At 42.0% G+C, this 24,941-nt stretch overlaps 1 protein-coding gene across 2 annotated transcripts in view; it reads right to left on the minus strand.

The window, feature by feature from the left end:
* Positions 1–10,142: 10,142 nt before the first annotated feature.
* Positions 10,143–24,941, minus strand: part of LOC110840395 (uncharacterized) — an 86,789-nt gene continuing 71,990 nt past the window's right edge. For both annotated transcript variants that reach the window (XM_022085397.2, XM_022085395.2), the window contains 6 exons: positions 22,997–23,071; positions 15,742–15,966; positions 14,789–15,019; positions 14,499–14,711; positions 13,860–14,247; positions 10,143–12,936 (listed from right to left, as the gene is read on the minus strand). In XM_022085397.2, coding sequence (XP_021941089.2) covers positions 12,653–12,936; positions 13,860–14,247; positions 14,499–14,711; positions 14,789–15,019; positions 15,742–15,966; positions 22,997–23,071 — 1,416 coding nt within the window. In that variant the 3' untranslated portion in view covers positions 10,143–12,652. The remainder of the gene's footprint in view (positions 12,937–13,859; positions 14,248–14,498; positions 14,712–14,788; positions 15,020–15,741; positions 15,967–22,996; positions 23,072–24,941) is intronic.

Below are 24,941 nucleotides of genomic sequence, written 5' to 3' on the forward strand. Positions count from 1 at the left end.
AAACTGAAAGGATTTCGACGAAACTTGGTACTTTACAACCATTTACAAAAAAAATGTTGCTAACTCCATATAAACTGATATATCTCTGCCGGTCAATAAAATTCTCTCATTTTGATGTAAACGCAATAATTATCAGCGTGCTCACAAAAGACCACCATTATCCATATCCTAAGCCAGATGAATCCATTCCTCACTCTAACGCAATAATACGTTTAACATTATTTTAATTAGCTAATTATTTTCCAGTGTGCACTTGGGACTGTTTCCCAAATGGTGTACTCCCTTCATTTCCGATCAAAAATTATGTAAAAAAAGAAAATCATCTCGTATTTACGTGCTATATGTCTCGCCAATCTCATGCTCTTTAACTTAATGGTTGTAATGTAAAACAAAAGTGTAATTATAGGCCGACAAAGATATAAATGAGGAATGCATAATCGCAAAAAAAAAACATTTGGAAAACGAATGTACTCCGCTGGAGTACTTACTTCTCCGTTGCTTAAAATTAAAAAAAAAACGAGAGAAAAATTCGCAAATTAATGTCGTCTCCAACAGACATGCAGCAACACAGCAATACAGCCACATTATATAATAATAAAAAATTAATAATAAATTTCACTGGGACCGGAGCGAGTCTGCACCTAAAATTAGACTCACAGATGTTACAATTTCTCAGACGCCATTACCTCATCGCACGACCCAACTGCATTGTTCCCGAGTAAAACCACGCACTGCAGTTTCCATTTAACGAAACAAATCGGTTACAATGACACAGAAAGTAATTAAGGTTAAGAAAATATTACAAATTCTTTGTTCATTATATGAGCGTAAAATCATTAAAGATATTCAAAAAGACCAATTTATTATAAACGTTATTCTTCATGGAAATTTCTCTCTCTTTTTTTCAAAGTATGCAAATAGATAAATCAGGGATAATCTTCGCAGCAATAAACTTGCGGTAAGATAAATGTTGATTCATCTGTTTTCATGGCCAGCTAAATTATTGTTTCGCTATTATATGTTTTAAAGTTTCAAGTTGGCCGCGTTTTACATTTTTTTTTTGTGACTCCGTAAGTAAATTGCTCAAAATGAAATACAAAAAACACAAATGTTCTTTCTTGTTTGTTTTATTCTTCTTATTCTTGACCAATCACCGCGGTAATTTATTGTTAAAACTTGATGAGCTACTAATTACGCCGAGCTGTACAAACGCCAGAGATCGTTGCAGCTGGGAGAAAGATCCGAGCTTATGAGACCAATGGAGCAGCTTCTACTCGTTTCACAATAATTGTTACTAAATGCCGTGAAAGCTAACAGATGGCTTATAATATTTTATGAAGTTGGTGTACTTGAACTCTAGAGACAATCATCTGCAAAGCCTGGAAATAGCTTACTCGTATGACCACATTTATGAAGAACGCAGAACAGACGAAGTTTTTACTCTGCGTTAAGACCGGATTAATACATTAATTATGTAACATTCATCCATTAACTGGTGCTTTCAACAACCAGACTTCAGCGTCGAATGAAATCCTAGTATGATAAATTAATTAAGAATTGGAAAAGATTCGAAAGGAAACGTCCATGACCCAATTTAAGAAACTGTTAGGATCTGCCTGGAGGGACTGTCGAATACCACGAAAATTCTGAGGATATCCGATCTCTGGATCTAGACTTGAACCTGGGACGTTCCAAATATCTTTACGTCCTTTGATAACCGCACGAAATCGCGTGTGATGAGTGGAGGAAAGGCTCCACGCATTCTTAACTTCGCCAGTAGTTGAAGTATAGCGATCGTCTCCATCTGTATCAGAACTACAGCATACGAGGCTGGTTTGGACGAAGTGGCAACGAAAAGCGTCCCACCACACCCTTCGTGTCATTTTAATTTCAAATTTGCTTTTAGTCTGCGCAATTGGACAATTCTAAGAGAATTATGAAGGGCTGGTACTGAGTCGGGAAGATAAGTCAGATTCGGACACCCCTGGTTTATCAGAACGTCTTCAAGGATAAACACTGAAAAGCAATTTACTTCTTTAAAATCGGGTTCAAAATAAGTTAACTGATCCCCACTGTGACACGTTGGGTAGACTGTGTTTCATCTGCCTTCCAAACATAAGTGGCTTCTCCTTCCATTACCTCACTTTAAGCTCTCATGTGCCTTAATATAATCTTTAAGTAACTGTCATTTTGTTAAGGCATTATCAGGGATGTACAATCTTAGAAGACATCTCATAGAGAGTTCTTTTGAAAAGCTGGCGGTACTCTGAGATAGTCACGAAAGCTCTTACCTCTTACGGAGCAGGTCCATTTCATTACGATCCCTAACCAGAGCCAGATGAATCCAAACCACTTCCTCCCAGCGAGACTTCTGTAAAACCGTCTTTCATTCCGAAGTGTGAGTGACGACTATTTTGAAATTCAAACGTAACAACCCGTGTCCAATGGAAAGTCATACCAATCGCGTACAAGACGTTCGACTAACTTATATCAGCTGCTTCACAATTCCAGCTCAAATGACCACATTCACCTCAGTTTATCAGTTTATTCGAATAACTGACACAAGATGTGGACGCTGTACAAAAGCGTACGTCACGCACAAATGTTTTCACATCTTCGTAAATCCAATTAAAATAATTTACGACATCCTCTAGTCTTGTAAAATATTTATATTTAAATTTAATTCTGGATCGAGCCACATGAGAGGGACTAAACCGTGAAAGAATAAGACGTAGAGAGCATGCGCTGTAGGACCTGTCTGTGACAGAGGTCACTACTTACCACATTCAAGATTATAAACCGGTATTTCGTCATCCAAAGATTGAATTGTCTGATCGCTCAATTTGTGCTATTAATTCGTTCTAAATGAATCTACATAACGCTCCCACGACGACTGGATAAAATCAGGGTGGTCCAGCGAGCTGTGATGAGAATAGTACCCGATGATACAGACTGGTAAGTCTACTAACCGTCATAGAAGCTGACAACTACCCTGCAGTCTAATTTCTGGCTCCAAGACCCATTTCCAGAGAAACTTTAAAATTCACTTTTCAAACGTAAGAACAAATTTCCTTATTTCTCCTTACAGCATCCCAAAGATTCAAATTCGATCACTGGACACGATATTTATCAAGATTAACCCACACCACATCCTTACAGCCGAACTTCGTAATGTCCGTCTTTATTTTATTTATTTGTAGTGTTCTGTCTGACGACAGGTCCATATGAACAGGATCCTTCCATCCTTTTCTCGGACTGGGACCTGTTCATATACGTTCTTGGCAGATGATCCAGAAGTGGTTTGCCATTGCCTTCTTCTGTGTGTGAATGGAGTAATTGTTGGGATGCCACGGAGGAAAACTCCGTGTTGCCTAGACCACGGCCTTGCCCAACACAAGTTATAAATTCGGGCACCGCCGGGAATCGAACCCGAGACCCCCAGGATTACAAGGCCAGCGTTCTAACCGCTAGACCACCTCATCTTATTATTATTTAGTGTTCTGTCTGACGACAGGTCCATATGAACAGGATCCTTCCATCCTTTTCTCGGACTGGGACCTGTTCATATACGTTCTTGGCAGATGATCCAGAAGTGGTTTGCCATTGCCTTCTTCTGTGTGTGAATGGAGTAATTGTTGGGATGCCACGGAGGAAAACTCCGTGTTGCCTAGACCACGGCCTTGCCCAACTCAAGTTATAAATTCGGGCACCGCCGGGAATCGAACCCGAGACCCCCAGGATTACAAGGCCAGCGTTCTAACCGCTAGACCACCGTGGGATATGTAGGAGCCTACCAAGCAAACAAAGGCACGCACACACTTAACTTCGAGAGTTAAATATTTGCAATATTTTGATACTAATGTAGCTTCTGCGGGATATTTATGTGTTATTAGCGCAGAAATTCCCTTTCGTAATGGCGTGCCACGTGTGACAGCCGCCCTGCAGCCTCTGCACTTGGAGGGGAACAAGGCAGATGGCACAACAGATTCATTATCTGCCAGCAGGATTGATCCCAGTTTCCTGTTTCCTGCGTTGTCCCGAGGTGCGCTCCCATCACTTGAAATAACTGCATGAACGCCCTCATCACTTCACAGATGCGTCTGGCCTGGCCCTCGCCAAAGGAACGCACGTCAACCCCAGCGCGTAGAAAAAGTTCTTTCCGAAAGAAAAATATCAATTCCTTGGTTTTAATTTAAACCTGGAGTGTTGTACTATAAATCAGATTCTTTACATCGCAGAGTTGTTCTTTAGAAGCTAACAGTCGCTCAGCTGGTCACGAAATCCCTGGTTTTAATGAACACGGAGCAAAAAGATATCGCGACCGGAGCCAGCTGAATCCACACGAGATATAAGTTGCTCGCGGATGTTAATCGCCGATGTGTCAGAGGAACGAATTGCTCAGTCCTAAAGATGGAGACGGTATGTTCGAAACAATGGAACGTACTTTCGAGTCCACGTGACGTTAGAACCAAAAAACACGTACGTCGATATTTTGAATCCACACCCCCCACCGAATAAACGTACATAAAAAACAAATTAAGTACGCAGAATAGCAACAGATGCGCGCCTTTTCATACTTGTTTAACGAAAGGAGGAGCGCTTACCCCAACACTAAAGTGACTTGTTCCTGGAAGTACACAAGTTTTCTTCTCCTTCTCGGAATATGGGTGATAATCTTGTCTGCCGCGTAACATTCTTTTTTTTTTGTGTCTCGAGAAAGGGCAAAGTTTAGTGAGACGTGTCATTTCGAGGGGCTGGCAACTCATAATGAGTGGCCAAGTGTCGGTGGCTCCATCAGTCATTGTCAGCCATTAGAGCAATGGGGGCAGCCTAGCTCCTCAGGTGCTGACTACGAAATAGAAATATATTTTGAAACAGGCTCCGACAGGTTATTCGTACATTGTTCGAACATAATACCAGCTGGATGGTAAATAACCTCTCTTCATGGTACAGCGATAGATAATCTTCTAAATCCAAAAACAGGCTAAGCTGTATTTTTTTTAAAAGGCACGCTCAAATGAGAATTTTATTCGAACACATGTACAAATTATTTAATCTTACGTATAAAAATACTAGAGCACGTGATAAATTCTCAATTAAAATCCTATCTTAAGAAAGAGACGAGGTTTCAGCTCAACCAGAAAAGGGGTTGTTTTCCTATTTCTTATCAATAATTTAGACGGGGAACATTTTATTTCATTTCACTACAAACATTCGCGTGTACTAATTTGTTTGTCGAAAGAGAAAAGCGTAATGACTCCAGGAAGACACAGATGGCTCTCATCAGAATTTTCGGTCTACCATCATTAGCTGTGATGGTCTGCGGTTTCCGGTTTTGCGGGAGGAAAAACAAATTGTCCAACCGCAAGTCCTGTTTCTAGTCAGCCAAGAGCAGACCGCGTCACATGTCATAGTTTGTCTGGAATCGCTGAGGACGTGCCGTTCCATGAAAGATCAGATCTGGACCACGAGAGAAATGAACCGGGAACCAAAGCAAATGCGAGAAATAGCCAGCAAGTAGGCCTATCTGTGACAAGGATCGGTTGTGTCTCAGCCCGCGACAGCTGTTTCTTTTAAAAACCCCACCCCCACAAAACAAAACTCACATTCGTGTCCATTCTGCACCCTTCCCAATCCCTGATCATGCCATCTACCTACAAATCAAAGCGTTGCTGGTTCGCTGGTCAGAATTTTGTAGTACTGATAAATATAGATCCATGGCACCAGACGCCCGATTGGGTCCCTGGAGGGATTCAAAGTACTTTTACTATCCGTAAGACTTCCAGACCAACCAATCTAGTCTCTTCCACAGCGTGTCCTCGAGGACACGTTCCCTGTACTAAATCGGACGGAGCGTAAGGTTCGTAATGAACCCTGAGGTTCCACAAAAGACTGGGAATTTCGTGATTAGCTGAACGACAATCAGATTATCAAAAAAAAAGTATGATTATTATTCTCCGTGGAATTTATTACTTAGTTATGAAAGAAAATTTTATACGAAGTCCTAGCAGGGAAAAACGTCCAAACAAGAGTTGTTGCGCTCTTCGTGTGGACAGGCGTCGTCGTATGAGAAAATCGTTGATTTCCGACCCAATGACGAGTCTCTGATGTCAGGCCTTTACTTCGCAAGGGCACAAATCGCCCATTTCCTTGACAATTTGTCGATGGAAGGTTAACGAACCATGTTACTTGTAACTTTGCTACATAATTATAACTTTCGACTATTTCTTTACACTTCTTTGGGAATTTTCCGGTTCATCCCACTCTTTCAACAAAGCCACGTGAACCTGAAAGAAAGGAAAAACAAGCGTTGTGTGATGGTGAGTAGGGTGGTGTGGGGGGGGGGGGGGGGAGTCTGCGAGAAAGAAGACAACAAAGTTCTCTAATTCCAGCGGAAGCTTCCCCCTAACACAATTCCACCAGAGGTTGGACCAAATGTTGCAGCTTTGCAAATCCCTCAGGGGAAAACGGAAAGATCCATGATCCCCCCCCCGCACCCCCACCCCGTAAAACCTCAAGAGGAGCAACTACATGTAGGTAAAGAGAAAATTTTGTTCCGACTCTCCTGAGAGATGAATGGAATGCCTTAACAAGGAGCGGGTAAACAGAAGGATAGAAATTTAAAGTTAAATCTTCGGGGCAAAGAACAACATAAGATATTAGAATATATGAGAATAATTCAATTACCTACGTCTATAAGCAGGTCTGTACAGTTCAGTAAAGAATTACTACGCACAATTTCCACACGCGCAGATATAACATGCGTCAAATTTTGGAAGACGGGAATATATTTTTTTTTTCCCCACGCGACTTCTACGAATCTGAACAAAACCTGAAAATTTTTCGAGCTCCTGCAATCACTCAAAAAAAAAAAAAAACAAGCACCTAAATCAGGTGTCTCCACCTACCGCACCTTCCACTCAAGAGTGTTGACGACAAGGCATTAGAAAATACAGACATCTAGTGGCATGAAAATCATACTAAGTTTAATTAAAGTCAATTTATTATCTCGCTCCAGTAGCGTTTCTGTTATACGCAGGTCCTGTGTACCGAGGAATGTTACTGCACACATAGCCCCGGTCTCCCCTTCTGAGCAGCCATTCTTCTTCACACGTGTCACGGAGTTTAATGTCACCCCGGAGTGCGATAACCGGAACAAGCTTCCAGGAACTTGGGCTGACTCCTGAACAATCCGCATGACAAACACCGACGCACTGCGGACAGTTCACAAAAGCTGGAAATAAACTTTCGTTCGGTCATCGTCTGCCACGGGACGGAGGGACACACGCGCCTCCACGACTCCTATACGCCTTTGCGGTGTGGCAATTGGACAAGACGCTTCGTCGGTAAAATGAGTGGCTGGACGACCAGGGTTAGGATCCTGTCAGAGACAGGATCCTTTCCTTGATGTACAGATCCCACGATTGACCTGCGGAGGCGCCTTGATCGGATTATACTGGACCACGCCGATCACCTTTCGCCATTAAATTCCAAAGTGAACGGCGTGAACATATTTTCCTCCACGCCCTCTCTACGCTTCCATTAAATGCCACTGAAACATAACCAAAAATTTTACGTGGACATTTTTTTTAAATTCCATCTGCTCCATACTCCACGGGACAGGACCCCTATAGAGAATCTAACAGTCGCTCAGCTGTCCAAGTAATTAATTAGCTTTCACGAAACCGTACGTTTCGTTACAGTGTTCAAGAAAGCTCGCCACTGGACCATATCCTGAACCAAATAAATCAGGTACGTACACACGTTCTCATGTCTCTGAGGAAAATTTTAATATTATACTTTTATCTACTCTTGGGGTCAGGTTTTCCGACCAGAAATTTGCACGAATTTCTTATATTTCACGACCCATCTCATCCTATGCCAGTAGTCCTACAAGAGTCCTAACACGGAGGACCGCCCCAGCGAGTGGCCTCCTCTGGGTTAAGTTCAGGCGAGACCTTACAATGGCGAGGCAGGCGCTGAGACGCAGAGGAAAACCTGGGGGAGCTTGCACGTGAAACGACCGGCCATTACCAATTCAGAAGAACACTGACTCCAAGGGGCACAGCGGGGGGAGGGCACAAGTGTTGGCAATCCGTGCGACTTGGCATAGCGTAACGTAATACGGAGTTACGAGTAAGCGAATACACCGATAAACATTCTGATTCTCAACCCCACGCAGACTTCGTGACTACAACCAGTCTTCGCAAAAAAATAATCTAAATGACTCATTTTGTTACGAGACTTAAGGAGATAAATCAATTTACAATACGTCTGTTTGAGAAAATGAATACATTTGATTGTCATACGTCATTTCATATATGACTGTAAAATTGTTTCCACCTCAGACGTTCGTACGACTGTGAAGTTGGTAAAACTGATAACAGACATTTAAAAATAATGAACATGGATTTGTTAAAAGCTTTTATAAATTCACAAAATGTTCGATTAAAAATTTAATAATTTATTCAGATGTAATAATTAGAGACACACAGAACCCATTATTAGCCTAAAATCTACGAAACGTAAGCCTGGACCATGGGAATATTCAGCGTTACCATGACAACAGCCCGCAAATGAAATGTCCCTTCTCGCATTGCACGCGGAAAACATTCCCACTGTCGGACGGTGGGTGGGGTTTCATATACACCGCGAATTTGTTCCCATAATTATTAACTCACACACCCTTAACGATAAATTTAAATAATCTATTTTCGAGGGAATATATTACATCCAGCCGGATAAACAAGCTTTAGTCTCAGGTGGGACATGAACAAAACATATAAACATGTTGCCATTAATTTGAAGCGACACCAGAGCCATCTCCATGGTATCAAGGATAATTAAAACAAAACACAAATCACATGCGCGCCTACATTTTGCCACAAGTACATTCCACTTCAGTATTAATGACTCTTGAAAATACTGACTTAATAAAAGGACTCTTAAATTGCTTTTTGAATTAATACGACGTTCATACGGACAGGGGAAGAAAAATGTCGCTCTAACTTAATCTACGATTGCGTAAATTTAATTACCGTTACTATTTCAATAATTATGATAGCCAAATTACATATTTCATTCCATCTGATACAACCATTGGGATATTAGGTTAATAATTGCAGTAGTGTCTTAACGCTTTCTAAAATGAGATGTTAATGAGAAAATGGCATGGTATGGATTCGTCTAAAATCAAATCAGCCCATAAGTTCTTGTTTTCATTTCCAATACCAAGTTTCTTCGAAATACGTGGTACATTCCGTGATAAAACATGCAGTCGGCCAGAAACGACCTCCTCATTACGCCTTCATTTCATTTGCATTTTGTAACGAATTTATTTGATGATATGTCGTCACAAGAAACCGCAGCTGCTTTGGGGCTACGGACCAATAAAAATAAACAGGGCAACTTTGTAACACGTGACCTCAGACACGCGCAACAGAATCCAAGTTGCATTTACACTTCTCCTCCTCGACGCTCCCACGGGCGCTGGGATGTACCCAGCTTCCTATCCAATCAGTTAATTGGGACTCTTTCCCCTGGGGTCAAAGCGACCGGAACGTAAACCTAACCACTAACTTCCAACTACTGATGAGATTAAGATTGTGTAGCCTTCAAGGTGCAGTGCTTAATCAAAGCAAAGGGAGAACATTAAGGCTTATCCTTCCATGCTGAAGTATAGAAATCTAGACCTAAACGCCCCTGTCACCTTGCACTTCAAAATCCATATTACGTTCTTAACTTTGCAAGTGATATTTTTTTAATTTTCATTGAAATTCAATAAAGATAATTTTGTGGTATAATAACACAACAATAGAGGGTTTTCGAGCAAAACTGATGAATTGTCAGTTTCTGTGTTTAACTACGTAAGGTAACACTTAAAATTAATAAAACTCGCCATTGTGTAAAATGATGTCGGAATCCGACACGCGATTGTTACAAATGACATACATCGAAATTAACTGTAGTCGCTTTAAAAATAAACGAAACTAGGCAACAATGAGACAACTCGTTAAAATTCTGTTTCAGTCAGTTCGGTCGATTGTTTAATTCCTCGCACAGAAGAGCAGATGAGACGGAATTAACACGAGTTTTCGTAAGAATAAGTTTACGAAACCTAACCTAAAAATAATTTCTAAATCTGACATTTAAGTTATTCTTTATTTACACTTACAGGACCCTCGTATTGATACAAAAATAACTTACACAATATTTATATACATAAAGCAGTAGTATATATGTATGTACAATAAATAAAACAGACCTACGAAATACATGAGTTGGAAGGAAGAAGGAGAAAGGGAAACCTTTTCGTTATAATTAAGCAAATTCGTCTTTTCTTGCGTCAATGATGATTTTTACATACTAATTCTATTTTATCTAGTCACATTATTACAGTCATTTATTTTATAATATTACTTAGCACTTTTCTTTATATTTCCTACTTACATTTATTTCTTCCACGATAAATAATTGAAAGAATAAAAATATTACTAAAATATTTCTAGTCTAGATGGCAGCACCGATACCGATATATTCGTAAATAATGCTCGCATTTCAATATTAAATCAAATATTCGAAATCCATTATTTTACAAGAAATTTTTTTTTTAAAAAAATTCTACAACTGATCGTGAAATCTTTCTCAGAATAAGCCTAAGAGATTTAATCATTAGCGCAATATATGAACAGCGAACATAAGCTTTGGTTCCACTTTTATTTAATCAGACAGCAACGGACGCTCGGAACACAATTTTTCCACAATACTTCAGCCCTGAAGATGGAAACAATATGTTCCTCCGAAACGTCAGTATCTATCTACAAGTCCACACGGCATTACTACCCGTAAAACCAATATTGATGCATGTCTTTCGCACTATCGCCATGTTTTTTTTTCGGAGATTCGCCATGTTCCCGGCGACGGACCACGTGGTATCTTCAAACCGGAAGAAAATCGAGAATTTGACTGCGAATTTCGTAAGTCCAAGACGCAGTGGATATTAAGGAGGTCTCTGGCCTTAATTTCTTAACGTATTATTATAAAGACCGATGTTTCGCGTCTTTGCAACAAAAATTCGCGTAAAATAATCATAAACCAACTTGAATATAACAGAGGGGTTTTTCTTATCGACGAAAATCGCTCTCCCATTTTGATGATGGCAGAAAATAAGGGCGCGAAAAACGTCTTTCGCTTCAGAAATTATTTAAATTACATCAGAATCGGTAGCGAAATCGTTTCATTTTACGATTATATTTTATTTTCCCTGTGAACGCGATAAAGCATTCGACTTATTCACCAAATATCATCAAAATCACCAAATCAACGAGTCTGAGATGGGCAAGGAACATAGCGCGCATGGGGAGACAGAAAATGACAGAATTTTAGTCTGAAAAAAAACCCTGGGCGTGACCGCGTGAAAATATTATAAAGGACGTTAAATCGAAAGGTGCAGATTGGATTCATCTGGCTCAGGACTGGGACGGCGGTGGATTCTTATGAACACGGTAACGAGCCTTCGGGGTTTCAAAGAAAATGGAGAATTTGACTAGCTAAGCGACTATTAGCGTGTTTAATGGCGTTAGATATATTTATAAATAACGGAAAAATAGGGATGTGGGAATTTAAGTTTTGGCGAGCTACGAATATTCAAGTTGCGCGGTAATTTTAATTCTCTTGGGCAGTTCGACGCGCGGTCCTCTGGAACACGTCCCGGAAAGAAAAGTGTTCTTCCGGTCTACGTATTGTTTGACTCCACGACGTTCATTTTACCGCGAGGTCGAATTACGTGGACTCGCCCCCGTTCCTACGACGACGTCAGACATTTTCAAGAAGAAAGTTCTTGGGAGGGGGGGGGGGGGCAATTGAAACACGTCACAAAAATTACGAATTACATCAAAACACCGACTTCCGCGACTCTGAATTCTTGTTTCAGAAGCATCGACAATGGAAATGCTTTCAAAAGCTCACAGCGTCACTTTAAAAATTCAAGTTATACATTAAGAACAACACAGCTGAAGACGTAATAATTACTCGTAGTGCAGACACGTGTCTGCAAAAGTCTAGCACTAATGATAATAAATACTTGTAACTTGATAAAGCGACGCACTTCTATTCACTCCGAAACAAATTTCTGACGACTTTTCGCAACTTTTTTTTTCTTTTTTTAAAATTTAAATTTATCTCGGAGCACTTGATTTTAAAAACTTCTTCCTTAAACACGCGATGAATTTTGTCGACATATTTCTGCAAACTGTGAATCATTATATTATTTAACATTAAAATGTTTAAATATCATTAGCAAGCAACCGTACGTCAACGCACTGCCATTTTCATTTGTTTCAATTACACACAAACGTTACAGAAGAATGCAGAGGACTCTTTGGTTTGTCACTGTCACTAAAGGAACGCGTCACACTCGTTCGCGTTTCAAAATAATACGAAAAAACCGATATTCTGTTTCCAAAATGGATGGCAAAACACCCCTTCCTGCCGCAGGGAAGCACAAACTAAACTTTTGGCTGACACAATAGCACGCACTCATCCACAAGACTCAAATCTTCACTCGCTTGGTGGAGAGACTTAGTTCAGTCTTGCACGAGCAACCAGTCCAACAATGTTCCAAGTTCGGCGCGACAATGGGATCGCTGTGACGTCACACTTGGACTTCGTTTCGGGCTCCGCGTTCCACTTCCTTTAGAAATGACGACGTCGATGTGAAAGCGTCTTCTGATTGGCTACGAGGTGACGCGTGAAGCGATCCGCCACTTCCTTCTGCTACGACTTTTGATGGGTGATTTCCTTTGACAGCTGTTCCTGTCCCAGCGGATGTGGAGTCCGCTCCGCCACACAAGAGACTCCTCCCTGCGCCACCGGTCACCACGCCTCTACTACAATTTCCGGTTCGGACGTTCGTCATCGTAACAATTGGATGAAAACCTGAAAAATGGGGGGAAAAGTGTTTGATACACGCAGACGACACAAACTTTGGAGGAAAAATCTGCATTTTTAATCGATGTTGTCACTTATTTCCTTAAAATATCTGCAGTCTTAATCGTAAGTGAAGATGAAATAGCACCGCCATTGTTACGTTACTGAAGATTACGGCAATTATTGATCTTGGCGAACTCTGACGTTGCTTTCGGTGAAACTTGTTGATCTTGTGCGCGTCATTTATCTTCATTAACTTTATAATCTACGGCTACGCGCCTCCCCTCTAAACTTCTTCACTCGGAGACTTCCACGTTTGTCTTACATCACGTAAATATCGAAACACTAACCGAACTTACGACGCACAAAATGGAGAACGATGGGCATCATTTTTAAATTTTAAAGTCGTAAACAATCGTCCCTAAATCCTTACGCGGACAAAGAAATATGCCACGTACACGTATTTTTTTTTTATTCGTAATAATAGCACTCCATTGCGCAGGTCTGCGGACGCGTCGCGGCCATATTTGTAACCGGAAGTGGCCTTAAAATGTGATCATGACTTGCGCTGAAGACGTGGAACGAGAAGTATAATTCGGCTCGTACCTCAAAGAAAACACGACGACTCCATGACAAAGATCAATTGGTTAATGCTACTTAGGGTAATAATCGATGTTTATTTTGATAAATATGGAAAAACCACAAATAAACAACGTAGGAAAAATTCAAAACTTGCTGAATCACGTGGTATATAAAGATCGAGTTGACGCAAAGAATTGTATTTCCCGTTGACAGCGAAATCTGACGGGAGACACAATGACTCATTTCTTAATTTACTGTTCATTAACTTGGCACACAATCCTTCTGCCATCTAATCTACTCGTACCCCAAGACGCCATGAAACAGTGACGGCGTAGACCAAACGAACTCACCTGCCCTGCATATCGGCACGTCCTCAACCAACTTCTTACGCCTGATCGTGGACGAGCCCGACGTCAGGGAGTGCCTCTGACACCTCCAGGCCAGTGTACCCACGACGACGAGAAACAGCAGGACCGCAGTTCCGGTTCCCGCCAGCAGTTCCATCTTCTGGCGTCTCTCCGTACTTACTTCGCCGACAACATCCCGGTCGACGAGCACCGACAGCAGTGGGCTGCTGACGGCGGAGACACCCTGGCTGACCGCCCGTGAGGGCTCTCCGGAGGACGGCGCGGACCGGAAACTAGACTGGAAGGTAACCTGTGGGGCGCGATGTGTGTCGATGACGAGAGGGTCGCTGCGTTCTGGCTGGTGGTTGGCCGTCCTGGAGACGAGCTCCACCTGCGATGTGCGAACACGAAAGCTCTTACCGGAATTCCCAAGGAAATTCATATCAAATGCCACTTTTTCTACATGATCGCTCCAGTGTTTAATCATCAGGCCTCTTAATGCAATACGGGCTTATGCAACAACAAAACTTGGCTTCTGATTTCGATCATAAAGACACCGGGTACTGAACGGAAGCAATGTGAGGGAATTTTACTATATAAACAGATTGTCTCTGAACGCAGGGGCGTCGTCCTCTGTCCTACCTGAATGTGATAGATGGTATCAGGCCACAAAGACAGGGTAACGCAGGTGGAGTCAGTAAAGAGGTTCCCCTTCAGACCTCCTCCGTCGACCTCCCAAGTGACGAGGTAGACGCCTCGGGGCACGCGAGGTTCCCACGCGACCTCCGCGATAACGAGCACCTTCTGGTGAATCAGAGACACCTCTCGGAGCTCCCACGCACCACCAACTTTATACTGAAACAAGAAACACTCACCGATATTTCCACAAACGTTCTACGGGACAAGCCACGGCCATTGAGGACTCTGCTTACCGCGGCAGGAGATTTGGTGGAGGTTGGAGTGACTTCGGTGTTGATCTTCTTCCGATGACCAGCCATGACCTTGCTAATGACGTCACTTCCCGTCGGGGAGGCCGATTCTGAGGGTAAGACCGGGCTGTAGATGGTCACGAGTCCTTCTGGGTCAACTACGAGGACCCTGATGGTCGCCGACCCCAGGTTGCTGCTATCAGCGGCTGGCAGGCGTACCGTCAGTTCCACGGTCTGCAGCAGAACGAACACGAAATCAGGACACCGGACGATTTGGCACCAACCAACAAGCCAGGTTACGATAAACCTTCTCGGGTAGCGGAAAAACGCCACTGCAACACGACCGTCGGCCACTTCCATCCACGTATCATCCTGACCTTGACACGAATCGCAACCCTTTAAACAGTCCACTGGTAACAAAATGTACCACCTGCATCGGCAATCGGTAACTGCGTTCTGTATTTACGTGTTTGGTATGATTCTCCCAATAAACAGCGATTACTTCCTTAAACAAGGTTAACCAGCTGATCTTTGTAATGGTGGAGTGTAGTGTTTTCTTCGCGGTACGGACTGAATTCTTAAGTTTCATTTGAAAGAGCTTCGGCTCCAAAGGTTAATTAGCGTTTTAGTCGTATTATTTCCTTAAACAAGGTTAACCAGTTGATCTTTGCAATGGTGAAGTGTAGTGTTTTCTTCGCGGTACGGACTGAAATCTTAAAATATAATTTATATGAGCTCAGGTTTCAAATAGTTAGCGTTTGATTCTCTGCTGATCTTTTAGCTAGTATATGCCCCACCCATCGTAGCCTTCTATATTTTACTGTTTTAAAACTATGTGACTGGAAGTAAGAGATCACACTTCACTACAAACACAAGTGGCTGGTCTTTAGTGTTGTGTGAAGTGTAGAGTGATGATAAATGTTTCTGCAAAATTCAAAAATCTGTTGCCCACTCACCTGCGCGATCTGGCGCCAGCTAGAAGAGGATCCCGCCTGGCGCCTCATCACCACGTACACCAGGGGTCTGCTGGGACTCGTGGTCGGCGGTCGAGGCCACTGCGCCACCGTTCCGGCCATCTTTACCACCTCCTCGCCGCGGGTGTGTATCACGGGCTGTGACTGATGGACCTCCCTGGTAGCTGTCTCCCGGTGGAAGCGACAGGCCTGCTGACACCCGGGAAACTGAAACAGGGGCAGTGGAAACTCTTAGTCACACAAGAGATTGCCTGCTTTTAAGAAATTAGGAGGTTGATCACCGCGTTTACAGAAGTCCGACACCCGGACACAGTTCGATCAATGCGATCATAAACTACGTCTGTTTCTCAGACGCTGGATTTAATAACGTCTGTCTGTCCCAGGTGGCCTTTCCACGTTTCGCCTTTGCTGCGTTCTAACGCCTGTTAACCGTACGCAGAGCAGACAAAGTTCTCGGAATGAGCAATGATACATCCACGCTGAGTTTCGCTGCGCGGACGGCAGAACACTCTTTCGTCCCAACGCCCGCGTACCATAAATCCCAATCCACACGACAAAAAAAACCCCAGAGACTTGACAAATGCCTTCTGCCTGTCCCATACGCTGTAGTGGTTTTCACATAGAAATTTTTTAATTTAAAATTTAATCCCACGCCACGTCTGTGACAAATAAAAGTATTGATATTTCGGCCACACACCAATAACATTCTCTTGGGAGAGTAACTAAGTAGCATCCATAAAATTAAAAGACTCGGCTTTCCGTCAAAGCTCCAAAAGACTTTCAGTCCGTACCGCAAAGGAAACACGACACTTCACCGTTACAGTGATCAACTTGTTAACGCTGTTTAATTAAAAATAACATCACATCAAGAAAAATGCCCTTTGTAAGGTAATTGTTATAATTTATACTCCAAATTGCCCCACAATTTTTCGAAAAAATTACACGAAGTAAATTTTTACGAATATCCAATTCTGCCGTCCGTGAATTGTTACATGCGGCCAGACTGAGTGATTTTAATAGTAGCTCCGCAGGGCTGCCAACGCGCATAAAACTGCTCATTGTATAAAAATTCCCACATGACATAAAATAATTTATAGGCCTAGAGAAGTATCCTAGAAAAGCAATAACTTTTCTGGCCAATTAAGTACATTATTAGATACTAGAAATGGAAGTCGCAGCAACCTGACAAAGGGCTCTAACCAGAGTCGGCCAGCGGTTGAACATTCTTATTGGAACAAACAAGTAATTTAGCTTTTAATTCAGGGTCAAGCTGAGCAGTCAGTGCCGAAGGGATGAGGTCCGATTAACACGGCCTTCGACAGAAGAAAATTGTCTTTCCTTCCTTGAGACCACGGCCAACTTCATCGGACACATTTCTTTTCTCCCTTCTGCAACAAACACCCCTCATCAACCCTCAACAAATACAAGACCCAGTTTAAACTCTGCTGACTCTGTACAGGCAATTTCTCTTCGTATCTCTACCCACCCCCAACTCAAATCCCCTTTTCACCCCTTCGCTCTCGGTTTCCTCCCCTTTTCTTTCCATCCCTCACGAGGTAATCCTGCTCAATACAGACCAGGCTCTCCCTTTTACAAAATATAATTCTTTCATCGTGAAAATTATATGAATTTCTGGGCGGTCACTTTGTGGCTGAGAACTCTCAGCTCAAAGGATGACCCCTGGCTAATTATGCCGCCCCTTCTTACTTCACTGTGAATTTAGTTCAAACACACGGCCCCCTGTGAATAAATACACGTTTGTGGATTCAAAAGTCTGCTCCAGACGGAGGGAATAAAAAAAACTTGGGGTAAATCCGGGAGAGATGTCGCACTTTTTGCAACATTTGTATTAACTCAGTGCCAAAATGGTCAAAACGGATGAAAATTCAGAGATATTATATTTAAGAGCTCTATTATACAATACTAAGCTGTAAACAAAATATCTACAGCAAATAAATTCTCAGAGATACAGGACGATAAAAAAGTCTTTGCGGCGTCTCTCGCGGACATGCAAAACCTGCTCCTGAGAGTGCGGAATATAAGCGACGACTTTTTCTCATTAATTGGTCCAGATTAACCTTTTTATTCTATCATTCTCATTTTGGAAGTAACGTTTTTCGTTTACTTATTTAAACACGTTTCAAACCCCTGAACCTATGCCCTCTCTACTCGTTTGCCTAATTTTTCGGTAAATATTAAAAGTTTGCATTATTGTGCCTAAATAAGGAGCTGCTGTACCTGATTACTTCAGAAGGAAAATGAAATACCTGCAGGTCCAAGTCGGCTTTGTTTAAATTTCCTGATTCCAGTCTCTTTTTTTTAATTACCAGGACTGGAACTAATAAAGACACATTTTATGAACAGTAGAAATAACTTTGAGCGTAAAATGTTATAACTCTTGCAAAACATCCCCGATTTTAAATGCGTGCTCTCACGACATTTATCTTGGCTCGCTGAACGAGGACGTTTACTGCCATCGGCCGAAGATTACCGGAACCCACCGAACTAAAAAGATGCAACACCTCTCCGGGATTTACCCTAACCTTAAGCGGAGTGTCTGAAATAATATCGATACTGCGAGTTTATTATTGACTCGAATCGATCCGATATAAGCAGTGCCTTGCATTAAACTTTATAAATGTAATTATGTGCTCTTTACAAACATACGAGGAGAATAATATTAATATACATCTTGAAGAAACATGTGTGAGGGAGCGGACTGGATTAATCTGGCTCACATAACCCAGTTGCGGTCTCTTGTGACAGCATAATAAAACTTCAGCTTCTACAATTGCGTAATATACAATAGACTTTTATCTATCGACTGATTTGAACAGGCGTCGTGAAACAAGCATCGTGGAGCGGGCGCTAAGGGAGGACACTCGCTTTAATGAAGACAAGTGACTGCCATCGCTTCGGAACAGGCGAAGTTTCATTGTCGAAAGAAAAATGAACAAGTCCGCATTTATCGAGGCTGTTGATAATCAATTAGCAACTCAATCAAGCCATCTGTCGGCGAGATAAGCCGTGGACCGCTCAATTATTGCCCTCATAATGATCTAATCAACTTCGAAACAAACAAAAAAAAATCGAACGTTTTGCGTCTAAGAGATGCGACAAGATAATTTACAGATCACTGCTAATGACTGACTGATTCTTTGGTCATTTAATGATTGCATTTTTTCTTCAGTTCCATTACTTATACAGTGTCCACTGTGCGAGTTAATACTCGGAGGATGAGTAACTTTCTCCTTCCATCCCTTTTTGTCCCTCGTATACTCAAATATTCCCCTCTCAGCCCAACCCAACACTTGGCTTTCATTAACTTAAAATTTATAAAGTTCCTTCATGGTAAGAAGACGTTTTTTGAGACAATACAAAACAATGGGGAAAACCATCTTTTCCATCTTCAGCTCCCCTTAGGTTTAGGGACATAATTTAGATTCACTTGCGGCTTCCAGTACTGTACAGACCTATGGTTTGATGCCCAGTGGTAACTATATGTACCACCTGTTTTAGCAAACAATCCCTCGGCATTTTGCATTCATTTGACATTTTTACGTGTTTCGACCTGTGAAGAAATTCAGTTCCGTCACAAAATACGTAGATTACTCATGTACTAATTGTACATGAGAGCGAATGACTGATTTTCTGACCCCTTGATCATATTCTGGAAGAAAAAAATCACCTTTCACCTTTTATAAAAAATAAAATAAGAAAAGATATATTTCACAGGCGAACGGTTATTACAGAGGCTATTCACTGCTGCGTCATTTGGCCTTTATCTTAATTTAGCCCCCCCTTGAAAGAAACGAGAGAAGTTTCTTAAAAGTTACCTCTTGAATTTGTCTCCCACACGAGGAAAAAAAAACTGACAGAAGATGAATTATGCACGTTAAAAGGGGCTTCCCCTTCTGGTACTTCAAATAAATCGATCTTTCTAGTTACGGGAAACGGGGCGCGTTTTCTTAAGCCCTTCTAAATGTTCCCTGCGGACGAAATTAATTGCACGTTCCGTCTCCTAGGACAGCACAAAGCAGTAACTGTCCGCTGCAGAGAAAAAGAGGGCGCCTGCCTTCCCTCGATATTCCGCCACAATTATACCCCCCCCCCCCCCCCCGACTGATAATTCATATAAAAACCGAAAAGCTGGGTTTCCAAGTACGAGTCCGGAGATCATATCCCCTCCAACACAATCTTAACATTTATATAAATATTACGACAACAAATATTATTCCGCGAGGCCCAGAATTCCTGAACAGCATTGCCATGGCAACGGTCATAACACACATCGTGCAAATAGTGACTTTAAAAAAATCACTGACCAGGACTTGCCGATTATACAGACAAATGAAGCCGTAAGACGGACCTACAATAATAATAATTATTATTATTACTAGTGTTCTTTCAGCTGTAGATGTCACATAGCGCCGAGTGAAATGAAATGGCACGAAAATAATTTAAAATTATACTGTTGTGGCCTATTTTAAGTCACTGGCAGTGACATATAGCAACACGTTTACTTACTACAAGACCCATTTCAGTAATTTACCTTACAGGTTGTACTCAGTTTATGTTTGATAATTTACTGAACCGACGAGAAAAACATTTGAGGGCGTTGACATCTCTTTCATGTCTATTTATCTCATTACTTCTTTCAAATACGTTAGATGAACGCGACTCTAAGTTTCTTGGAGGACCGTGGACCGACAGCATCGCGTACTTACACATCTGTCCCTTTCTGCGGGCGAAATAGAAGTGTCCATCTGCACTGACGTTCACACGGAGCAGTTCGATAGCCGACGTATTTATGTATCGTTGACTGTAATCTGCGATGTTTCAAAAGCCGTAGAAACTATTCTAACTTGCGATTAATTGCAAGACAAACAACGACCATAAATAATGCGGTGGTTATCCGCAGTTAAATTGCCACCCGATGTGAGCCATATAATCGAAACCCACCCCTGGGGTGAGCACGCCACGACCGCGTTTCTCATGTGAAGGGGGTAAGTGGCGTTAGGAAGGCGAGGGGTGGGGGTGTTGAGGTTCAAACACTTGTTACTGCGCCAGAATTTGACAGCCGCGTAAATTACCCTTAAAGTATGTGATACATCAAACGAGCAGATTGGTGTAGTCGCTATGCTCTGGATTTGCACGCCCAAAGTATGCGGTTCGAATCTTTGACGGGTTAAAGAATATACTCATTTGTATTAATCCTCATTTTCCACATCACATCCAGGCAAATGTTCACCGAATTACCTCAGTCCATTTTGGTAACAAAGCCAGCGTTTTCAGACTAGGTCTGATAACCTAACCTAACAAAACCTAACCTAAACTAACGTAACCTAAACTAACCAAACCTAACCTAAACTAACCTAACCAACCTAACCTAAAATAACCAACCTAACCTAACCTAACCTAACCAAACCTAACCTAACCTAACCTAAGCAAACCTAACCTAAACTAACCTAACCAAACCTAACCTAACCTAACCTAACCTAATCTAACATAACCTAAACTAACCTAACCTAACCAAACCTAACCTAACCTAACCTAAGCAAACCTAACCTAAACTAACCTAACCAAACCTAACCTAAACTAACCTAACCTAATCTAACATAACCTAAACTAACCTAACCTAACCTAACCAAACCTAACCTAACCTAACCTAAGCAAACCTAACCTAAACTAACCTAACCAAACCTAACCTAAACTAACCTAACCTAATCTAACATAACCTAAACTAACCTAACCTAACCTAACCAAACCTAACCTAACCTAACCTAAGCAAACCTAACCTAAACTAACCTAACCAAACCTAACCTAAACTAACCTAACCTAATCTAACATAACCTAAACTAACCTAACCTAACCTAACCAAACCTAACCTAACCTAACCTAACCTAACCTAACCAAACCTAACCTAACCTAACCTAAGCAAACCTAACCTAAACTAACCTAACCAAACCTAACCTAAACTAACCTAACCTAATCTAACATAACCTAAACTAACCTAACCTAACCTAACCAAACCTAACCTAACCTAACCTAACCTAACCTAACCAAACCTAACCTAACCTAACCTAAGCAAACCTAACCTAAACTAACCTAACCAAACCTAACCTAACCTAATCTAACATAACCTAAACTAACCTAACCCAACCTAACCTAACCTCCTCTACCCGCGGCGTGGTTCTTAATTAAGCACAATGACAACTTTGCACTTAGCCCGCAGAAGAAAGCTGGGATAAAATCCATATTTTCCCATTTCCAAGTGACTGCGTTTTCAAGAGATTTCGCCATCGAAACTCTGAGCGCATTTCTAGTATCCCCATCGTGTTACGTTTCGCTATTTAGTCGGAACATTATGCCACTCCTGCTCTGAGGGAACAGTTGACTTAGCTGCGCGAAACTTAAAATGAGGAGGTGGACGTGTAAGGAGACGCGAAGACGGACGGACGGACAGACAAGTTTTAAAACCAACAGAGCAGGAAGTGGGAGGCCGCACAAACGAGGGCCTTAGTTTGGACAGACAAAAAATACGAGAAGGAACTCCGCTTGTGCGGGCAGCCTACCCACCTCCTCCGCCTGACAGGTAGGGGTGGGGCGTACTGCCACACCCTCTGCCCTCAACCTTTTAGGGCCCAAGGGTCATGAAACAAGACGATCACCTACAGCAACAAGGCTCGGCTACTCCACCTCCCACGCCATGAACCTGCCTCCCTGAGATTTACAAAGATCTTCTCACAAAAATTCCGTAACCATTTCTTGTCTCCCCTACCCTAGCTTCATGTCCAGCGCAAACTGCGTGACCGTCAATGCAGTGAGACTTTCATCTGAACTACACGAACAGGCAGGCAAATGGGATTGCAAACAATGGACCGCAGGCCGCTGCTTCCATTTCTTACACCCCTCCCAATAACGATAATAACAACTCATTACCGAGTTCGCAAGGTCCCGCCTCGGTGCCTATCCTGAGCCAAATGAACAGAACCAACATCACAAATCCTATCCACTTTAATATTATCCTCCCATCCACGCCTAGGTCTTCCGAGTAGTCTTCACGCTTTGCAACCAATGCTTTGGCTACGTCCTCCACGCGTGCTACATGCCCCGCTAATCTCATTTGAATATATCTCATCATCGTAATAAAATGTGCTGAGGAGGACTTGATGATGATAGGATGTTCTTAAGGCACCATTTTGGACGCAAATGTCTCGAGAAGGTAGTTACTTACACAAATTCCTCGTTCAGAACACATGGCGCCCCAGACCGGAAAATTGGACTGCAGTAGCTCGCAGTTTTCCCAACACTGTAAAAAGAAAACAAAACAAAGTTAAGAAACTTCAGAAAGATGGGTTGGGGCGGGGGGGGGGGGGCTAGAGTTTTGAGTCAGCGCATTTCTTAGCGTCGTCTTGGAAACGAATCTTATGCTTTCTCCCCGTGTCCCAGATGTGAACGCTCCAAGTTTGATGAATAACACTGCATCCGTCCGGAAGGTCCAGCACAGCTGACGCTAAGAACATCACACAACACACTCCCTCGACCCTTCAAAACAGTGGTATCTATATGCACCACCTGATTCAACAGTCAAGAACTCCTCACTTGCTTCGTATGATTCCCTCTGTAAACAGCGATTATTTCCTTAAACAGCGTTAACCAGTTGATCTTTGCAATGGTGAAGTGTAGTGTTTTCTTCGCGGTACGGACTGAATTCTTAAGTTTCATTTGAAAGAGCTTCGGCTCCAAAGGTTAATTAGCGTTTTAGTCGTATTATTTCCTTAAACAAGGTTAACCAGTTGATCGACGTAATGGTGAAGTGTAGTGTTTTCTTCGCGGTACGGACTGAATTCTTAAGTTTCATTTGAAAGAGCTTCGGCTCCAAAGGTTAATTAGCGTTTTAGTCGTATTATTTCCTTAAACAAGGTTAACCAGTTGATCTTTGTAATGGTGAAGTGTTGTGTTTTCTTCGCGGTACGGACTGAATTCTTAAATAATGTTTTTAAATGTGATTAGTTCATATTTGTAATGGTAAAGAGTAGTGTTTTCTTCGCGGTAATCTGTCTTTCTGGCTTAAGCCTTAAAATGCGATGACTGGGCCTTACGTACTATTTAACGACACTGCACGATCCGCAAAGTCATTTTAGCTTCGAATAAGATCTGACGATAATTACGTGATTATCTGGAGAATATGCATTCTACTGTTTCAAAGTGCTAAAAAAACACCTTTATTATAGAAAGAGCGAAAGCGGCACATGTTCATTAAATTCTGCTGTACTGAAATCATAAAATTGCTCGTTTCTTGTAGGCTATCACACATTTTCTCTTATTTCAGTCAAAATCTTACAAATACGTCATGAAACGAAGTAATGTGACGTCACAGTTTATCCAATAGTTTCAGCCGTAGCTCGTAAATAGATCGCTCTGTGAATTCAATCGTATATTTTTCACTTAAGGACGCAACAACGGTGGACACAGATCGCTTTATGCATTACATGATGTACTGGAAACGATAAAGCTTAAATGGTGGGGGGAAAAAGTCGATTACAAAAGCATTTTGTTGTGAAAACAATCTTTGTTTTATAAGACTTGAGGCTCTCACGGCGACTACATGTGATTATATCCTCTTGATTAGCCGACAAACTTCCATCAATCTTTGGCTGGTAATTAGGTAATGTTTCGTTGTGACATCCCGTCCTTATCCCTGCCTTCTTGACAGTTACTATGACGACCTGTCTTTTGTTTTAACCTTGACGTCATATCGATTTTACTGCATACTGAATACAGTCAAGGTCAACAACTTAATAGTTGGACAATGGGCACATTAGGGGCCCAGTCCCACAGAGATTTCGTCTCGCCCCCATCTCAGCAGTAATAATAAGTTGATACACAGAACGATCAAGGGGTTAAGAGCCCCCTTGGACGACAGCGCATCTCAAATCGTCTTCTTGTTTACTGCGCCCCTCAGTCACAAAGTCTTACTGTCTGTTTTAATCTCGTCAGTGCTACGAACGAGATAAATAATCTTGAAACCAAACACTTCTCTCCTGATTGGCTTTCCTGTGGCTTAATATCAGCCAAAACAAACAACTCCTGCCATATTTCAAGGTCAAGCCATTTATTTTTTCCGGTACGTGTCTTTTTTTAAGTTGCCTGGCAACTGAAGTGCTAAGTTGCCATTG

The sequence above is a fragment of the Zootermopsis nevadensis genome, unplaced genomic scaffold (assembly GCF_977971745.1).
Source record: "Zootermopsis nevadensis isolate Lab colony 2312 unplaced genomic scaffold, Znev_1.0 Znev_ptg000002l, whole genome shotgun sequence".
NCBI lineage: Eukaryota > Metazoa > Arthropoda > Insecta > Blattodea > Termopsidae > Zootermopsis > Zootermopsis nevadensis.